At 45.8% G+C, this 18638-nt stretch overlaps 1 protein-coding gene across 1 annotated transcript in view; it reads right to left on the reverse strand.

The window, feature by feature from the left end:
* Positions 1–3378: 3378 nt before the first annotated feature.
* The window catches only part of LOC146178820 (uncharacterized), a 39906-nt gene continuing 24646 nt past the window's right edge, over positions 3379–18638 (reverse strand). The window contains exons 11-15 of the mRNA XM_084580043.1: positions 18310–18431; positions 14464–14608; positions 7900–8100; positions 4939–5061; positions 3379–3626 (exon numbers count right to left, since the gene is read on the reverse strand). Coding sequence (XP_084436169.1) covers positions 3438–3626; positions 4939–5061; positions 7900–8100; positions 14464–14608; positions 18310–18431 — 780 coding nt within the window. The 3' untranslated portion in view covers positions 3379–3437. The remainder of the gene's footprint in view (positions 3627–4938; positions 5062–7899; positions 8101–14463; positions 14609–18309; positions 18432–18638) is intronic.

Raw genomic sequence — 18638 nt, forward strand, 5'->3', positions numbered from 1 at the left:
AGTGCTTTCTACGTCGAATGTTCTTTCATACAATGTAGGATCTTACGGCTGTTTGCCATCGGGTGTCTGCATGATAATTGAGGGAAAAATGCGGAGGATTTTTGATCAATGCAAGCAGCTAAGTGCATGTACGCGAACGAGGGTTAAGGTGAAGCTTGAGGGTCCTTCAGTTGTTCCTCATCCATGTCGCTTTCATATGCAGGCCAAGAATAGCGCCCTTGCACATTTTTCACATCGAAGGGATTGATTAGCAGGTGGGGCTGCAACCTGCGGAAAGTGTTTGCATTATTTTTATGTGTAGGCTGGTTGGTTTATGTCCATAGAGTTTAACGTCCCAAAGTGACTCAGGCTTTGAGGGACTGGAAGAGCTAAGGAAATTTCTGCCAGCTGGGGCGTGCGCTGACATAGCTGAGCACAAGGAAGCCTTATTTTTTGCCTTCATCGAAAATGGGCCGCCGCGGCCGGTATGGATCTGGCGTCTTTGGGTTCAGTAGGCCAGCAATGAGCCGTTGTTGTGCTGATCAGCTTCAAAGCGGCTCCATCTACCTGTTCACCTCTTCTTGTAACACACACACACGCACACGCACACGCACACGCACACGCACACGCACACGCACACACACACACACACACACACACACACACACACACACACACACACACACACACACACACACACACACACACACACACACACACACACACACACACACACACACACACACACACACACACACACACACCGGCTTCGCTGAAGGAGGCAGTCGTCTACCATCTCGGACAAAGTTGTTGCTTGGAAGATGTGCAGCTCTGAGACTGAGGAAGCGTCGGATTGACGACCAATGGTAGCTGTCGTTTAACTTTCTACGTAGCTTGGTTTTATAAGATTTCATGCCCCAAAGGATAAAAGGAAGTTACAGAAATATGAAGCCAGTATAGCGTGCGGCAAAATCATAGCCTGTCATGCAGGCCTGTGGTTCTCAAAAAGCGGACCAGTGCCTGGGAGGTCTTCAGCTCCGACAATCGCCGCGGCCAGTGGCCTAGAATTTTCATTTTTGTCAGCGGACGTTCATCTAGACGCTCCAGCGCACGACAGAGACACTGTATTTCGGCACTGTGTATGGGTTACTCACAAGAATGTGGGCTATAGTCTCTTCGCACCCACAGGTGGCACATGCAGGGCTATTAACCATACTTATCACAAATTAATAGTAGTTGATGAACGCTACACCAACCTACATGCGGCACAGCAAAGTTGCTTCACGTAAGGGTAGCCCTGGTTGAAGTCGGAGCTTCAGGTAAGGGTCCAGGGATTTTAATGAAAACTGGCCAAAATTACACAAGGCGACTGTGAGCTCCCGCGCAAGTACGCGAAGCCTGCCCGCTTGTCTGCTCTGTAAACGAGAATCGACACACAATCGCCGTCTTGGTGGATGGTTCGCGCGGTTTCCTTTTTGCGGAGGTTGGCCGCTATGCCGCTGCGTTCTGGAAGCCATTGGTAGATGCTGCGTGTCCTTTATTGATGGCCTAATGATGGAGTTCTCGTATTTCCACGACGAGTTGCTCATGGGCTCCACGGCGAAGATCAGCTTGTAAGGGTTATATCCACCCGCGCCGTACCTCTAGTGCAGGGTAGCAAATAGCTTAATTTTTCCGGTTAAACTCCTTGCCTTTCCTCCTCCCCCCTTCTCCATGTCCCAAAAGCGCTCATGCTGTGAGTATTTCTTAAGCGCAGGCACCATTCTATAACGCGGCTGTTCAGCAAAAACATGGGCAATCGCATCGTCTGCGGGTTAGCAACAGTCGCTGAATTATCATGAGAGCCATACCACGCTACCTTTCCGTTATACTTATGCATGGCTTTAAGTGCCCGTACATATGCATGTGGTGAAGATATGTGCTCGACCAAGTGACTGCCCTAAGTGTCTGATGGAAATGAACAGTATCACGTTATCTGAAGCGACGTTTAATGTCTGGTGTTGGGCGATACCTCAAAGTTGATAAAATATTACACATTTCTCACTGTTTTGGAAGCTTCTTTATATTTCTTCTTTGAGCATAACTACTATACAAGCAAGCCAGGTTCCTGCTATGCTCACATCAAAAAGTTTCGAATCTCACGGGTAAAACGGAATTTTCAGTTTAGGACAAAATATGCTATCTTTGCCATAACCAGCAGCACCCGGAAACCGCAGAAGACAAATTGAACGAAGGCGTGGTAACATTGGGATTTCGTAGACCAATGAGTAAATCCCTTAATATAAAAATGATCTTGCTCTTAACATTTATTCACTAATGCATAAAATTTTGAAAGCGCTGAGAACGATTGAATTGGTCATGAATGCTAGGGTCATTGGAGATAAGTAACGCATGTACGAGCTTAACAAAACGTTTAGTTGTGTTAATTGGTATGGATTCATCATAAAACAGCTCAAAACACGACGGACCAGAGAAAGGAGAACACTGGATAAGAGCTGTCTTGTGTTTTGTCTCTGGTCCGTCGTCTTTTGCGCTGTTTGTAGCAGTAGCATAAGACCTTTTTGGCCAATAGTTACAGGCCGAGCATGGTGACTACCTGGGTGACTAGTTGACACTGTTCTCCTTCAGCGCCTAGTGAGTCGAGCCAGGTGGCAATGGAAGGAAAGGGATGGGAACCCGACTGCTGAGTAGCTGGGCAGTGGAAGAGGCAATGAGATAGGTGAAGGGTCAATTGGGGACATAATGGGTCGGTTCGAAAGAGGAAGAGGCGGGGAGGTGGTAACGAGTGCGTTCAATTGGATGTTGCGAAGAAGCCGACCCTCTGACACAACGAGTGATGGATGAGGGGGCACGTATAGGCGCTTATCGAGATGAAGCTGGAGGTAGACCTCCTGAACCGTGCGGCGCAGGGAGTCTCCCGCCGTCCTCCGAGGCCGAGGGCTTGACCAGGGCATTAACGGTGCCCAGATAAGAGTGTCACGGACATTTGATGGGCCAACTCATTGCCGTCAATCCCTGAATGCCCAGGTACCAAGCGGAGGAAAACAGCGGGAGGTTCTAATGTGAAGGCAGCTTGTTCGACCTCTTTTTGAAAAGAAGGGGGTAGCGTGCGCTTCTGTATGTGGCGAAGAGCGACTTGCGGGTCGCAATACCCTGTGTACTCCGGAATAAAGAGAAGGAGGGCAAATGACTGAGCTGTTTTGCTACGAGGGCTATCTTATCCACACAAGTATCCCGTCACAGAATTTTAAAAAACGACTAGACTTTACACCGCTCAATTTCAGTAGGGCATGCAAGCGCGTTGTGAAATCTTCAAAGCATTTTGTAAACTCAACACTTTCCACACATGATCAGACACATAAACACAACGAACTAGTTATGCTCTCAATTGCGCAGAACCATGTTTATTTCCGCTCTCCTAATTTCTCGGTCAGGTCCCATGGGCTAGGTGGAGCACTTCAGCTGATGCATTTCTGGTAGGCGGCCTGTGACGTGTACTCTTCCGCATAGAATTTGAGTACCTTCTTGACTGTAGTGAGAAGAGGAAACTTTCCCTTGCCGCAGTAGTCAGTGGCGTCACAAAACTCCAGGCCCACGGCCGTCAGTCCGTACTTCAGCTTTGTTGCATTCTTTCTGCTGACGCACAGCTGCAAAAGAAAATTATTTTAGCAGCGCTCTGCAAATATTGTCAGTGGTAGGCGAACACTGCAGTACAAGCAACGAGGGCAGAGACGCTATCATTGTATGCTCTTGTCTCCGTGTTCTTCTGAAAAAAGAACAGACGTTTGTGCAAGTGTTGTTCCACAATATCTACTTTTGTACTGAGTTTTTTTCTGAACAATGTAAGACTGAATCACACCAAAACGTACTATACTAAACAATGCCTGTGGCAATGAAGCATTCATGACGGTGGGTGACAGTTGTCACAAAGATTCCCTCATGTACGGAAATGTCGCAGAGATAGATGAAGCACATTTTTGGAAACAAGGATATAATTCTGCAAACTAATGGTTTTTAAAATATTTAGGTTGTAAAAACGTCGATGCCGGCATTCAGTTTCATTTCACTACATAGAGAAGGAGGTACACACATAGCTGTGAAATTGTGTTACCGCGTGAAAATAACTGGAAATGCGGAACGTCGCCTTATGATGCATTACGCATCCAAGATAGGTGCAGCCACGATATTTCTCGAGTACCTCTGACTTCAAGACTGGAACCGAACGTTAGCGCATCATTAGGTAGTTCAGCTACGCGAACGTATTGCCGGATACAGTTAACCCTAACAGTCTTTTTCGTTTCACAAGGACATATCCATTCCGAGAAGTGCTTTAGGTTAAGCCATTTGGAGCATGACCTTTCATGGCATGGGTGCCTAGTATTGGATAGAGCACAGCTAACTTAAAAATTACCGTTAATGCAGTCGCCCGTCGCGGAGCGTATGTGTTTATTTTATTTATTTTACAATACTGTGAGCTTTTCTCAGGCTCTGACAGGAGAGGAAAAAAAAAGTATAAACAGAGGCATAGTGTTCCAAGGCAGCAGGGAAAGCATACAGAGTACACCGTGAATAACACATCAAGGTTGCGGATATTTGAAAGCTACGTTAAGACTCGTGAACAACAAAGAGGGCATGTTCATGTCTGGCAATTCTAAACAGGGCAGCTTTCGGATAAACGACGCCAGCTTCGGTTCACCTACATCATGACAGCCGCGATACAAGGCATACGTCGTAAACCAAACGTGGTTCCAAAGGTTCGTACTTGCGTAACTACCCACCGGCTGAGCCGTGCAATGCCACCTTCTCTTTCTCCACTTCATGTACACAAAAAGAGAGAAAGTGAGCGGCTTCGGATAGACATCGGCGAAATCCGTGATTGCGGCTAGGAAACAACTATCGTTACAGGGCCCGTTAAAAATCGCTCCCTCTACTTTGTACTGATAAGTCAGTGCAGCCCACCTTGTAACGAAGCGTTTCGGCAGTATCGTAGGCAAACGTTTTCTTTCCATCGGGGTCAACAACGTACTTGCAGTCCATCAACTTGCTGTCACGAACATACATGAACTTCGGATTCTTACACACCTGAAAGATAATATCGGCGAGCAACCGTGTGTCAATCGGAGATTCCACTCACGTTATTTGCATTCTATTGATAAACAAATATTGATAAAATTGTAAAAAATTAAAAAAATATAAAAAGAGCAGCCCGCTTTGTTTATAATAGTTATGAGCGTGCATCAGTGGCTAACATGTTGCACATGGCTATAGTTTGATACAATTAACCATAAGGAATCGCATCACTCCTCGCAAATTTTTGTATCAACTTGTAAATGGGCATTTCAAGATTAACCTTGCTGAAATATCTTTCTCTTCAGGTAACGACAATAGATGGCGACATAATTTCACAGTTACTTCTTTTAGCCCTGGTAATAATTGCTTCAAATATTCGTTTTCTCCAAGAATATCACCGAGTGGAACCGGCTAACCAACAACGAAATTTCACAACAATCCGTGGCGTCTTTCTCTAGAAGCCTGTTTGCCGTGATCTTGTATTACGTTTTACTATTTCCCCATCTGGCTTAAATATTTGTGTTACTGACTTGTTGTAATGGCAACACTACGTATTATTTTCTTTGTTTATTGATCGTGAGCGACAGTTTACTATCGTTCCTTTCATCTATGATTTTTTGCCAAGTTTTGACACCTGTACTTGTAAATTTTCTTTTTTTTTTTGCGTTCATGTACCCACCCTGCGAAAATCGGTTGTGAGATTGATAAATAAACTGCTAATAAAGCTGCTAACAGAGGCAAGCTTTATTGCGTTTTGGTTATAAACAGCAATGCATTAGCACTGGCTCTTGTTATGCTCGCAAAATCTATAGTGCCTATCAAATTGCCACACCTGCATGTCACCGCATATTACTTTTTTATCTTGCACAAACAGTATCGTACATGCCAAAAGAACAGCAGCAAACAGATGCTAGATAGAATATAAGTAAGCTTTAGTTTGGTACATGGGGTTTGCGTCCTGAAACTACCCAAAACATGCGGGACGCCGCAGTAGAGGGCTGCGACAATTTCACCCTCCTAGGGTTCTCTAATAATAAAGGAGTAACTACTAATTGACATCCACTCAAGTGCAGTCTTACGGCTACAAAGGGAATCTATACAGCTTTCTCAGAGTCTTCGTAGCTTCGTAGCAAAATTAGTCATGGTTCGGGGGATCTAACCCGGGACCATCGCCTTTCCGGGGCGGTTTGACACGTGAGTGTCAAACTAAATATCGTAAATAACGCGTCGATTTTAACTCTATAACAACGAAAATAAACTTGCTCTAACACAACTATGAGGTGAAAATATCTTTGGGAATATTCTCTAGTGCTTGAAGGCTAGCTAATAGTGGCTATCGCGTGCAGGCCTAGCCGCGTAGATATCACAGTCCGGCAATCCCCAAGGAAACGACCGCACGGCGGCGCGACAATCGGCAGAACATGGCCGCATTCGGGAACGACTAAAAAATCTGTTCGATAGGAAACAAAGAAGCTGAAATGTAAGGTCGGCAAGGTAACATCGAGATAAAGCCGCCAAACTATAACGATCCGGAACGATGTGTAAGCACACGCGTGTGATCGTTGCAATACGTTGCCCGTGACTCTACATATCACAATACAACTAAAAAAAAAAAAGGAAGAAACCGAACGACGACCCAGAACTTCATGCGGCATCATACGACTGCAAGAGTGGGAGCACATAACGACAAAAACGCTGCTATGAGGGAAGGCTGGTTGCCTCCGAACAAGCGTAATTACTGTTGCACGAGACGCACTGCCACAATTTTGTTTTGAAATACTATATACGGTTTTAGTTTCCGAATGCTTCGCATAATCAAAAAAGGCGCAGTTATTACATTTTGCTTCTACCACTTAATTCCACCAGTGTAGTTTCGCACCTGATGTCACCCGAGACTTATTTCTCCAAAAATGACTCGTAGATAGCAATCTAGTTCCGATGCTCTTATTATCATTGGTTGATATTTTCGCACACGCACGGAATATCCACTGTTTCCTGTTCATCGTCCAGTCATTTGAATTTAGCCCGCTATTTGGAGAACATAACTAACGGCATAGATGGTGGAACAATTGAGAAGGGACGCAGGACAAAAAGGAGGAGGCATACGCACAACACCGCTGCACTGTAAGTAAGTTTGAGTCCAGCGGTGTGCACGTGCGTGTTTGTTTCGTTCTTCGCTTTGCTCTACATCTGTTTTCCCTGATTCTACCTTCTATAAAGTAGGAACCAACTGGCCAAGTAAGTTACGCTCTTCAATTTAGGTGCAGAGAGAAAAAGTACCCGATGGAAACTTTGCACCACTCAAGCGCGATGAAGAGAAAGCCTTTATAGCGCGGGGATTGTTGAGTCTTGTGCGCCAATATATAGGCGAGTGCCATGAGAGGGTGGCGCTGCCTCTGATGCAACTGATCCCGTCACCTCCTGCGCAACCTGTTCACGCCACTTGTCGCGCCACTTGTTGCGCCTTAGTGGTACGTACCACCCATTCACGTCATAGGGTTATGTTTGATGACTTCACGTGGGTAATTAACTCTAACAAATTAAATAAAATATAATGCATTCAATAATTACAATAATTTGAAAAATTTAAGTTATTTGTTATTAGTTTTATTGAATAAAAGAATACATTCCTTTTATTAATTAATGAACCTGCATTGTTGTTCGATTGGTTACCGATGAGTTTCGGTTTATGATGACGTCATTCGTTGGTGGGTGATAGCGCCATGATTGACAGGTTGAGTGTGAAACGTTCTGCAGACGGACGCACGCAAGGACGCACAGTCATGAACCTATAAAAGTTTTCGCCTTGATATTTGAGGCTATCTCTGCCTCCGGTGGGTACGTACGCACCTGGGTGATGCTCGCTCGCTGGGGGTCGATGGCTTCCTGGAAGCACATGTCGCCCACGTTGTAGTTTATTATCTTGTTTTTGGAATCAGTGTCCACGCTGTACCACCTGCCGTACAGCCCCACGGACACGGACAGTGCGGCCGTTTTCACTCCTGCATTCCTAAGCTTGTCCAAATCGGCGACGTGCTTGACCGCTGTCGCCTGCGTGGGCAATAACTTTCTTACTTCACTTTACAACGCCCATGGTGTCTCAGCTAGTGAGATACAAATTGCTTTCTATTCTCACGCTAATGTCATTCTTGCTCTGCGATCTGACTCAATGGTCCAAATTGTGACTCTAATGTAGTAGTTTCTGTGTTCCTTCCTGGGCGATTCTCAAAACCTAGTCGTTGAAGCTTTCGTGAAACCTAAGATTTGACGATTTTTTTTTTTTTACCGTGGCGTCAAAGAGTGACGTGGCTTCATTTTCCTTGTGCTTAGGGGCGTGTTTTCCGAAAACGTCTTTTATGGTGGTTGGCAATGTTAGTACATTTGCCACGGTCATTATAGCTTGGTTTCAAAAACAAAGCTTTTGTTTCGCCATAGAAACAAAACTACGAGAGAATTTACTGAGGCATATTACATCAGCAAGAAGCAGTACGCAGTGTGTCAGCCAGCCTTCACTGGTGCTTATCGAAAAAGAGGTTTCTTTTCTGGATAATGTTTAGTGATAATTTATAATTTGTGAAACGGGCCGTTGGGGAGGAGGGGGAGGGGGAGGGGGGCTTGTATATTTGGTCTTACTTGATAGGGTTTTCCACGTGGCTGTTGAAGGAAGAAGATATCTCTTGAATTTTGCCTTGTCAGGGGTTTCGTTCTATGTATCATCATGTGACATATTTTTTGTATAAGAATCCCCTTTCTTCCTAATAAAAAATTAGTTGCAAGTCAGCGCTCGTCTGCTGTGCGTCTCTTCTTGTGTTTCGTCTTTTCGCGCTGTTCCACCCACTATGTCATTATAGCAGTTTTTGGTACATTTCTGAAAATGTTTGTTCGAGCAAGAGTCTGGGAAAGTCGTGCATGTAAAGCATCGGCTAGAACTAGCGTTTTATCTGCAGAATGGCAATCGTAATACATTAGGAACACTATGACGAGGCACGAAATACATCGCGTTTTCTTCCTGAAATGAGTTCTACCACATTTACCACTTGTGCCGCCGCTAAACTTCCAGGGCAAGGCTTGCCTTTTGTCCCACGATGTAAATGTGCCGCAGGCGTCACTTAATATATTGCGCTGTTTTGTTGCGAATATTGAACACGTAGGCGTCTCAACAACCAGCTCAAGGATCAGGTGCTATATAATGCAAAGATTGACAGCACGTGCACGGCCTCAAGTGTGCGTTTATTTTTGCAATAGTACGGTATTGTTTCGACGACTGATGATCCATGGCAGAAGCTGGAATGAGCTCACCACCGGTTAGTTGAAACCACTGCTCTGCTGTTATTTTTCGAAGGCAATGAGTTCTTTCAAGGAGTAGGTGGTCAGACCAGCGTGTTATCAATGCAGGTTTGACATGATAGCGTTAAATCCTCCTTCTAGCAGAAAATCTACATTTGTGTGCCAAATATCACGCACATGCCCCGCGAGGTGATGTAGTAATTGGCAGAGGGGATGGCGGGGCGCTGATTAATCAGAGGGTTATGCGAGGTTACGAGACCACGTGACATAATCGCGTTGGGAGGAGCTGTCAATTTGGTCTACTTATGTGTGATGAGAGAGAGCAATGGGGATCGAATTTACCGGGAGCCTTGCATCTCGAAACAGATTGTACTCTCCTAGGACAATCAGGCATGTTCTAAGATTTCGTTAAAGTGGGGTTTTACACGCATGTCGGGTGGTTTTTACCATACTACGGCAGCTAGCGACTGTACACTAACGAGTGTCTGCGAGATAATAGAAGTTGAAATTAAGAAATTGTTAGCTAGACGAGTTTCAAAGTGCTTGTACGCTAACGGGGATACGTAAGGGAAGCCTCAAGTCGAGCCGTTAGATACCTTTAGCACACCGCACACCGTGCTACCGCTTACGTTACCGCAGTACCGTGAGCTCTGCCGCCGCCACTGCGCACGCTCTTGATTGGTCCCGCCTCCACACCTGAATCTGCGCGCGATGCATCATATCGCTCTGCATAATCTATGAAGAGAGGAAAATTAAGCCCGCACTTTCCTCCCCCAATCATATCCGCCTTGCACCCCAGCCAGGGGCAGCGCCGCCGGCTAGGGCCGAGTCCCAATCTGTCTTCAACGCTTGGTGTTCTCCATAGGTACATGCACCACAGGTTGCAAGGCCTCAGTTCGCTTTCACGAAAACTGGAACTGTGTTGATACAGAGTAGACTGCAGACGGCAGCCACATCTCCCACCGGAGGGAGGGCTCGCGACTCGTATCCTGCTGTCCGTATGTGCGGCAGGCACAGAGTGCCATGGATGGGAATCACCAACATGGACAATGTCATAGATGTATGTATCTGTCTTAAAGCTTGCCTTCGCATAAGGATGGAGAAACCACCGCCTTTCACAGTCTCTGGCCGAATGCCTCACGACTCTGACAGTATGGGTCATTGCTTTGGTGCTTGCACGAGGATTATTGGACTTTTATATATGACGCATGAATCTTGTTCATGAGCAGGATGCAAGTTGTTGAAGCCAGCATAGGGTTGTACCTTGGGCTCTTGACTCTCTCGTGGCTCTCTTTCGCTCAATTACACCGGCAAGAGCGGCGACGCAGCCAAAGCACTACTTTTCTCACGAGCCGAAAAGTATTTCAAAAAAGAGAGAGAAGAGCTACGAGCGAGTGGCGCAGAACTCACGGCTCTCCTTTCTGTTTAGAAATACTCTTTGACTAGTGTCTCTTTCGCTCGGTTACACCGACAACAACGGCGACGCGAAGTAACCGCCGAATTGCAACACAAGAGTTGTGCTGTAAAACTATTCATGCTTGGGCAAAGAGAAAATCCTCCTTAATGCCACTGCCTGCAAAGCGCGCATTCTTGTTTGGTACGTGTCGATGATAAGACAGCTTAAGGCCCCGGGCGCACACGTTAGCTTGTTCGCTTGCGTAGCGGAAACCGGTCTCGAGTAACGTCAGTTGTCTACAATAAGAATGTATTTGGGGGCTCTATACTGTTGAGGTGAACTCCAGGTCTATTTTTAAAGTTTCAGAGTGTATATTTGTAACAGCAATCTACTAAGTGCATGTAAAATGCGAAAAGTACTAAAACATTAAATTTTTGTTAGGGAAATAGCAAAAAAAAAAAGAAGACTGGTTCAAAACTAAAACACCATAACATAAAGCCCAGAGACTCCTGGATTTGGAATTAGCTGAGGTGTCATGAAGTTATGTGATGTTAGGAAGATAGTGAGAGACCGGAAAGCGTGGCGTGACATGGTCCATAGGGTCACGAAGAGTCGGACACGACTGAACGACTGGACTGAACTGAACTGAACTGAGGTGTCATGGGTCATTTCGCGAAAAAGCTACATGGTTTAGTTCCTGAGATTTCACAAATACCCAAAGCAGCTCTGTGCGTTTTTGTCAGGGTGTTTGAAAGGGAGGAAAGCAGCTTTTTAGAGAGCAGTGAGTCTCAAGAAAGCGATCTCATTGAATGGTTTCGGAACGAGAGAGTCGACCTTCATGCACGACCCACTGCCAGGGCCGCGACAGCCAGCCGTGTCACACGAGGGGCCGGGCCTTCTTCGAGACTGTTAAATTTGGAGAAGTGTGCATGTATACTTGCGCATGTATGTGCATGTATGTGTGCTTGCGCATGTATACTGATGCGAGCGCAAGAACGAAGGTTGAAGTTGTTCTCAACATTACAGCTGTTACTGCTGCTTTCGAGTTGTTCATCGCGAGGCTGTACTTTTACGAAAGTTTACTACTCTCTGCTTCATTGTAGCCTCTCTAAAGCAAAAAGAATTGTGGACGATAATTATTGCTCTTTATTATAAACACCACAAGCGCTACTTTATATTAAAGGAAATGGCTTATTGACAATGATACATATTATGTTAGGCGATGCATGCGCTGATATGCGCATAAGAAGGAAGAAGAATCTGAGTAGTTTGGGCGAAGACGACGACGTTCGAGCAGTGTCGGCTGGTGCCTGCAGGAAAGGCCTGTTCTTGAAAGCCTTGTCTCCCGTCTCCGCTCTCTGAACCCTCAAGCTGAACTACCCCCGTAACAATATTTATGATGTAGGGCTAGCTTCGATCACAGAGCGGCGTGACGCATAGAAATTATATTGTCAAGGTGAAATCAAAGACTACTCGCCGAGCAAATCACCCCTTGAGCGGAGCGCCAGCATAGGTAAGATTGTGCTCATTGCATCACCGATGGGTTTTCGGAGGCAATGGGGATCGAACCCTGCGCCTCCGGCATGCGAAGGGGACGTTCATGTCACTAGGCCACAGTTGCAGAAAAATAGACGCATGATTTGGGATACATACAGTTTTTGTTCCGCCCAGGGTTCGCCTGAAACATATAGGCAAGCAAGCTTTACTTGCCCTGGAGGAAAACACTTGTTACGGAACTAGAGCCTTTTCTCCGAAACATCCAGTAGCCTCACGATTTATTTAAATATCTGTCGGAAATTATGCATAAATGTCTTGCTAGCGCATATTTCACGTTATGTGGATACTACTACGAAACTGTGGTACGCACATTTTGATATCATTGATATATGTAGCCATGCCGTACATCGAGGAAAACCTTAGCCGTTTGGCAGAGTGTAATGGAAAGTTTGACAAATTGCTACCTTTGCTGTTTTTATCTTTTTCCCACGAGCTGCTCTGTATAAATATGTGGACAGTGCGTGGTAATCAAGCCAGATGTTATTATTGCGTCTTGTGGTTTAGTTCCGTGCCGCATTTTGTCGCGTTTTGTTTTCTGATCAAGACAATTAGGAGCGCTTAAGACGCTAGAATATGCTCCAGCCAGAAAAACATGTAGAAATTTTGACAGCTGTCTGGATACGTATTGTGATTGCTTCATGCATCGGAGAAAAAATATCTATGGCGCTATCCCGAACTGGTCTTTACTTCCTGGATAAATGAAGCTTGTGTGTCACTGTTGGTAGCGAATATTGAAACTGAAAAAAAAAAAGGTGTAAATATCACAGCTTCGCGTCCAGAAACTGGACGTCACAATCATCAAGCATAATCGAGGGATCACACACACACACGCACGCACGCGCGTAACAAACGAACACACGCACACGCGCACACATAAACATGCACACGCGCGCTCGCACGCGCGCGCACGCGCGCACACACACACACACACACACACACACACACACACACACACACACACACACACACACACACACACACACACACACACACACACACACACACACACACACACACGCACACGCACACACACACACACACACACACACACACACACACACACACACACACACACACACACACACACACACACACACACACACACACACACACACACACACACACACACACACACACACACACACACGTACGATGGTCGTTATGCCGGTACGAAATCTAGAAGTGAAGGCAATTTTTTTTCTTGTTTTAAAGGCCCTGCAGTACTTAGCGGCATCGGAATGCTCATCGGAAGAGAGTTTAAAATTATTCTTTAACTGAATGTTAATGCACCTTCCAGTCTGACTGACATAAGGACACCCGCAGGAAAAAGGGAATTCATAAACAACACTGCACACACAGGGAATGTCAACATAAAGATTTCACAGAGTTTACATGGCAATTAAAGGGGTTATTGCTAGTTGTGCAATCAACTTTTTCCCTGGATCAGTTTCAGTTTAGTCGTTCAGTCGTGTCCGACTCTTCGTGACCCTATGGACCATGTCACGCCACGCTTTCCGGTCTCTCACTATCTTCCTAACATCACATAACTTCATCTGCAGTGCCTCGAGGATGCCATCTAACCAACGCGTTCGCTGCCTACCCCTTCTCCGGCGACCCTCAACCTTTCCCAACATCAAATCTTTCTCCAGCGACTCCTCTCTTCTCATCAGATGACCAAAGTAGCTGAGCTTTAACTTTAAAATTTGACCCTCCAATGAGCGGTCAGGGTTTATGGTCGACAATATCGACTGATTTATCTTCTGGCAGTCCAAGGAAGTCTCAAGAGTCCTCGCCAGCACCACAATTCAAACGCGTCAATTCTTCGGCGGTCAGCCTTTTTCACAGTCCAACTCTCGCATCCATACATCACAACTTGAAAGACCATAGCACGAGTTATACGGATCTTGGTTGGCAGACTAATGTCTCTGCTCTTTACTAGGCGGTCAAGGCTAACCATTGCTCTCTTTCCCAGAAGCAGGCGTCTCCTAATTTCATGGCTGCAGTCTCCTTCCGAGGTAATCTTGGAGCCCGCAAACGAGTCATTTCTAATTGGGGGGCGGGGCGGAGGGGGGTTGTTGTAAATGTCAGCAAGGGGTCCTCCAATCCGATGCCGCTGACAAGGCGATTGTTAAGTTGTGCAGTGTGGCCAAAGGAAAAACTACGGATGTCCTCACCAAATTGAAGAAATAGGAGTTTTCCAACTTTAGGTGGGGTGGTGGCCTCAGAAAATTAGCCGGCATAATCTTGCAGTTGTCAATATTGCTGTCACGGTCGTAAAGGTGCGCTCTCGAAATGAACAGGTCAGGCATTAGGATCGTCCTGCGAGAAAAAAGGGAAATCACACAGTATATTGGAGTCGTTTTACCTGGTCAACACACACGCATACTTGATGTTCGGCAGTTACTTGGTACAGATGACAGTGATTGATTAGCAGAACAGCCAGTGCAAAGGTAGGGGGGGGGGGGGGGGGGTGAAAGCATGTTACAAAGCAAAAAAAAAAAAAAGCTATGGGGGGGGGCCTTTAAAGAGAAACTGCACCGGTTTTAGATTCTAGTGATCTTCGAGCGGGCGAATGGGCATAGATTGCAGTTTAAGCGTGCGAAATATCTTGGCTGTACTATTTGAAAACAGTTAGCGATTAACAATTAGCAATTTAGCGCAGTTAGCAATTGAATCCGCCACGGTTATCAGGCTTCTCCGTAGAGCACAGCGACGTGTAGGGAGCGCACAATGACGTCATTGAGGTACAGTTGTGCTTTCCGCAAAGACACTCCTGGTTTAAGAAATAAAAACAACAATACTCAGAGCAAATCCTTGGAACATTGTTTGGCGGCATCAGAAAAGACATCGCAAGACGTTGGCGAAGGCAACGAAAATAAGAAATATTACCGTCCATGACGTCATTACCGTGCTTCTCAGCAGTCCTTGAGTGCCTGAGAAGAACCTCGAGTTTCATTCGTAGATTACGTCATCAGTTTTAATTCTGCTTTGAATTCTTTGAATCAGTTTGAATTTGAATCCTTGAATATCGCAGAATTCTCAAAAAGTGATGCAGCTGTTTTCTAAGCTCAGAATTTAAGGGTTGATGCGATAGTGTAGGCTACCACCTCACACAAAAAGCCCCGCTTTAAGCTTTAAGAACGGGCCTTCATGGCCTAGGAGCAGCGTGCATGACTTGCCATCCAAGAGCACTGGAAGGTTGATTCTACCTTCCCACCTGAAATAGGCAACCTGAGTTGGCAGCTCTTCCCAACTTTCCCATCTCATGTGATCTCGTCAAGTTGCACAAACCATTGATTAATCAGTGCTCGACCATGTCAGCTGCCCCCTGCGAGCACCGTCTCTGCGATTTCTCGCCTGCAACGTCGCCGCTGATGGCAACGACGCCGCACTTTCTGTGTACCGGTACCTTTAACGCTATCGCCTTAGCGAAACAATTGAACTACACCATGTAAAGCCAAAGTCACTGGAGCGGAAGGAGGCCACACTGCGCATGCGCCGTTGCCATGACAACCTGCTGCGCCGAGCCAGAGGTGTGTGCCGCACGTCGTCGCCGTCGCTCCTTCCCCATCGCCACTAGCCACCGCACGTGACGTCATCGATAGCTGCGCATCTCGTCGCGCATGCGCCGTGCTCTTACAGCAGCAGAGAAAAGCCGCGGCTCGTGCGCTCGCTTGTCAAATGCGCAATGGATGAAAAGCAGAAAATAAATGTTACAGAAGCTACGCCGGCGGAGCCAAACTGATTTGTAAAGAACTTTACCTCGTGTAACCATGAGTAATGAAGTTTTTGCTTACACACTAAGTTTAATCAAGCTAAACCACAAGCATTTTTAGTGCCAATTTAGTTCTGACAAGAATGACTGCAATGAAGCTTCAAGTGGCCGTAGTAATCTTGTCGGAAGAAACATTGACATTGTTTTTTGCGCACCTCTTAGGTGCCGTCCGTGACCTGAGCGGCGTCTTTTCGGCGTTAACCAGTGGGCACTTCGTGGCCTATTACATTTGTGACTGGACAAGCGGGGGCGCGAAATTCGGCTTCACCTCACGCAACTAGCCATGGTCATCCGGAACACAGACGTCTCAGACGGAAGGAACGCGAGCGTGGGATGCTGATGATCCTTGACGCTGTAGCGCACTTCCCTTAGAAGTGAAGCTTAAGTGCCCCCCCCCCCCCCTCCAAAAATATTTTTTTTTTTCACATTTAAAATCCAGTAGAGTAACGCATGAAGGAAAGGAGAACCAGAACAAGTGGGTGTGAAATATCGCTTTTCGCATTCAAAAACGCGACGCTAATATATCGTATTGCCGAGCCAACCAGGACTAGCGTGTTTAATTGTGTTCTAACTCGCGTTCATCCTCTCCTATTTTTTGCTCTTCAGAAGGGAAAATCTTTGGACGTGTTGGTTTATCGTCAACAAAGCAGAGCGCTAAAAACCACAAAGGACGAGGAGGAGACATGACAATAGCGCTACTTTCAACAAATGGTTATTGCGGTTCCGGAGTGTGTGTATATATATATATATATATATATATATATATATATATATATATATATATATATATATATATATATATATATATATATATATATATATATATATATATACGCTTCAGTATCACAAAGGGAAAGAAGGAAAGACATATACACGTGCCGCATAAGCTAAGAAATCCAGTTCTGTTTTTGCTCGAAGGGAAACTGTTGGCAAGTGTTATCACCTCGTTTCAAAGTCCATTTATATATCCACAACTAAGCGAAATGACACATGTGCAATATGGGGTAATTCCGAAGAAGCAATTGAACATCGTATACTCGAATGTAATGGTAGCCTTCCGAAAAGGTAACAATGACCATATGAATGAATATGCGATCAAAGTTAGCAATACGCAAAGCGGAGAATAATGGTTTAAAAGCACAGAGGTGGCATAAGGTCACAAGTGTATATGATTCGAAACATATTTGAAGGAAATGAGATTGCAAACCAAGTTACAGCACCATTAAGGAGGTATAAATAAAAAAAAACAATTTACAAGGGTTCAACGCTGCTGAACCAAATATTGAGTGAAAGCATTAGCTGCGGGTGACCGAGCGTTTTTCTTCTTCCTCAGCCCACATATATGAACGTGCCTTAGTGACTATAGGGGTAACGTGAATTCCAGGGTCCTAGCAGGCTGATTCTGACATAACCGTCTCATGTGAAACGAGAGACACAAGTTGGCAGCTCCTGCCAGCCCATCTCTCGCTTTTGTGTCACGTTGGGTGTGACGTCACGCGCTGCGCCGCGGCTGCGACCGCGCTACGCCGACCGCTTGAGTTGGTAGCCCAGCTTTCGTCCTAGTGTCACGTGGGGTGTGAAGTCACAACGTCACGTGGGTGCGGCCGCGCTACGCCGACCACTTGAGTTGGTAGCCCAGCTCTTACACTAGTGTCACGACAGATGTGACGTCACAGCGTCAGGTGGGTGCGGCCGCGCTACGCTGAAGGCTCTAAACCTAGAGTAGTATTGCTTTCGCAATAAAAGAAGCCGAGCATGGCGGCAACAGCCGCCATCTTGCGCCAAAAGGGGCGCTTCTATCTTCCATCCATCCACTGCGTGGACTGTAGAACTGTACCGCTGACAGAACGGATGGATGCTTTTCGCGCACGCTGTTGACGACGAAGACCTCTGGGGTTTCTGCGCCGTAAATAAATGTGGACTCGAATTTTGCGTCGAGGAGTATGTTAATCGTTAGTGCGAATTTAATACCATTAAACTCTTTAACACCTAAAGCATACAAAGCCTGAACATGTGATATTTCCGTTTGCGGACACTTGACATGTTGCGGCCAGCTCTACTGGTACACTCGAGAGAAAAGCTCTTTCGCCTTCTAGTGTAGACTAAGACTCAGTGAATTCAGGCTTTTTTTGCACAAAATACAGCTCTGAACACGCTACCATTTAATCTCGAATCGAACATCATAGCTTGAGCTCATAATGCGGATGGTTTTGCGCAAACAAAAATCAAAATAAATTAAGCTCACCTAAAAAGTCTAGCTGCGTCCATTGCTGACACCTCGTCAAACTCTGGAGACCACGTAGACGCCATGAATGTGTATATGGGGCGTTGAGGGGTCTTCTTGTCCTCCAAATAGCCTGTAATCCGCTGGAAAATTGGTCGATTGTGATCAAGCTCGACGTCCACAGAATCGCTTCCGTGAATTATTTATTTTCCACCATGAACACAGGGTGATGGTGGGGACGAGAATATAAACGGAGGACGCCTCGCTGGGCTCCCATTCTCTTTACAATGGGGAGCGGCAGTGTTGACTGGGCTTCTTGTTACACACATTATACAATTATAAAGAATAAA

The sequence above is a fragment of the Amblyomma maculatum genome, chromosome 9 (genome assembly GCF_055883805.1).
Source record: "Amblyomma maculatum isolate TAMU_Amacu chromosome 9, ASM5588380v1, whole genome shotgun sequence".
Lineage (NCBI taxonomy): Eukaryota > Metazoa > Arthropoda > Arachnida > Ixodida > Ixodidae > Amblyomma > Amblyomma maculatum.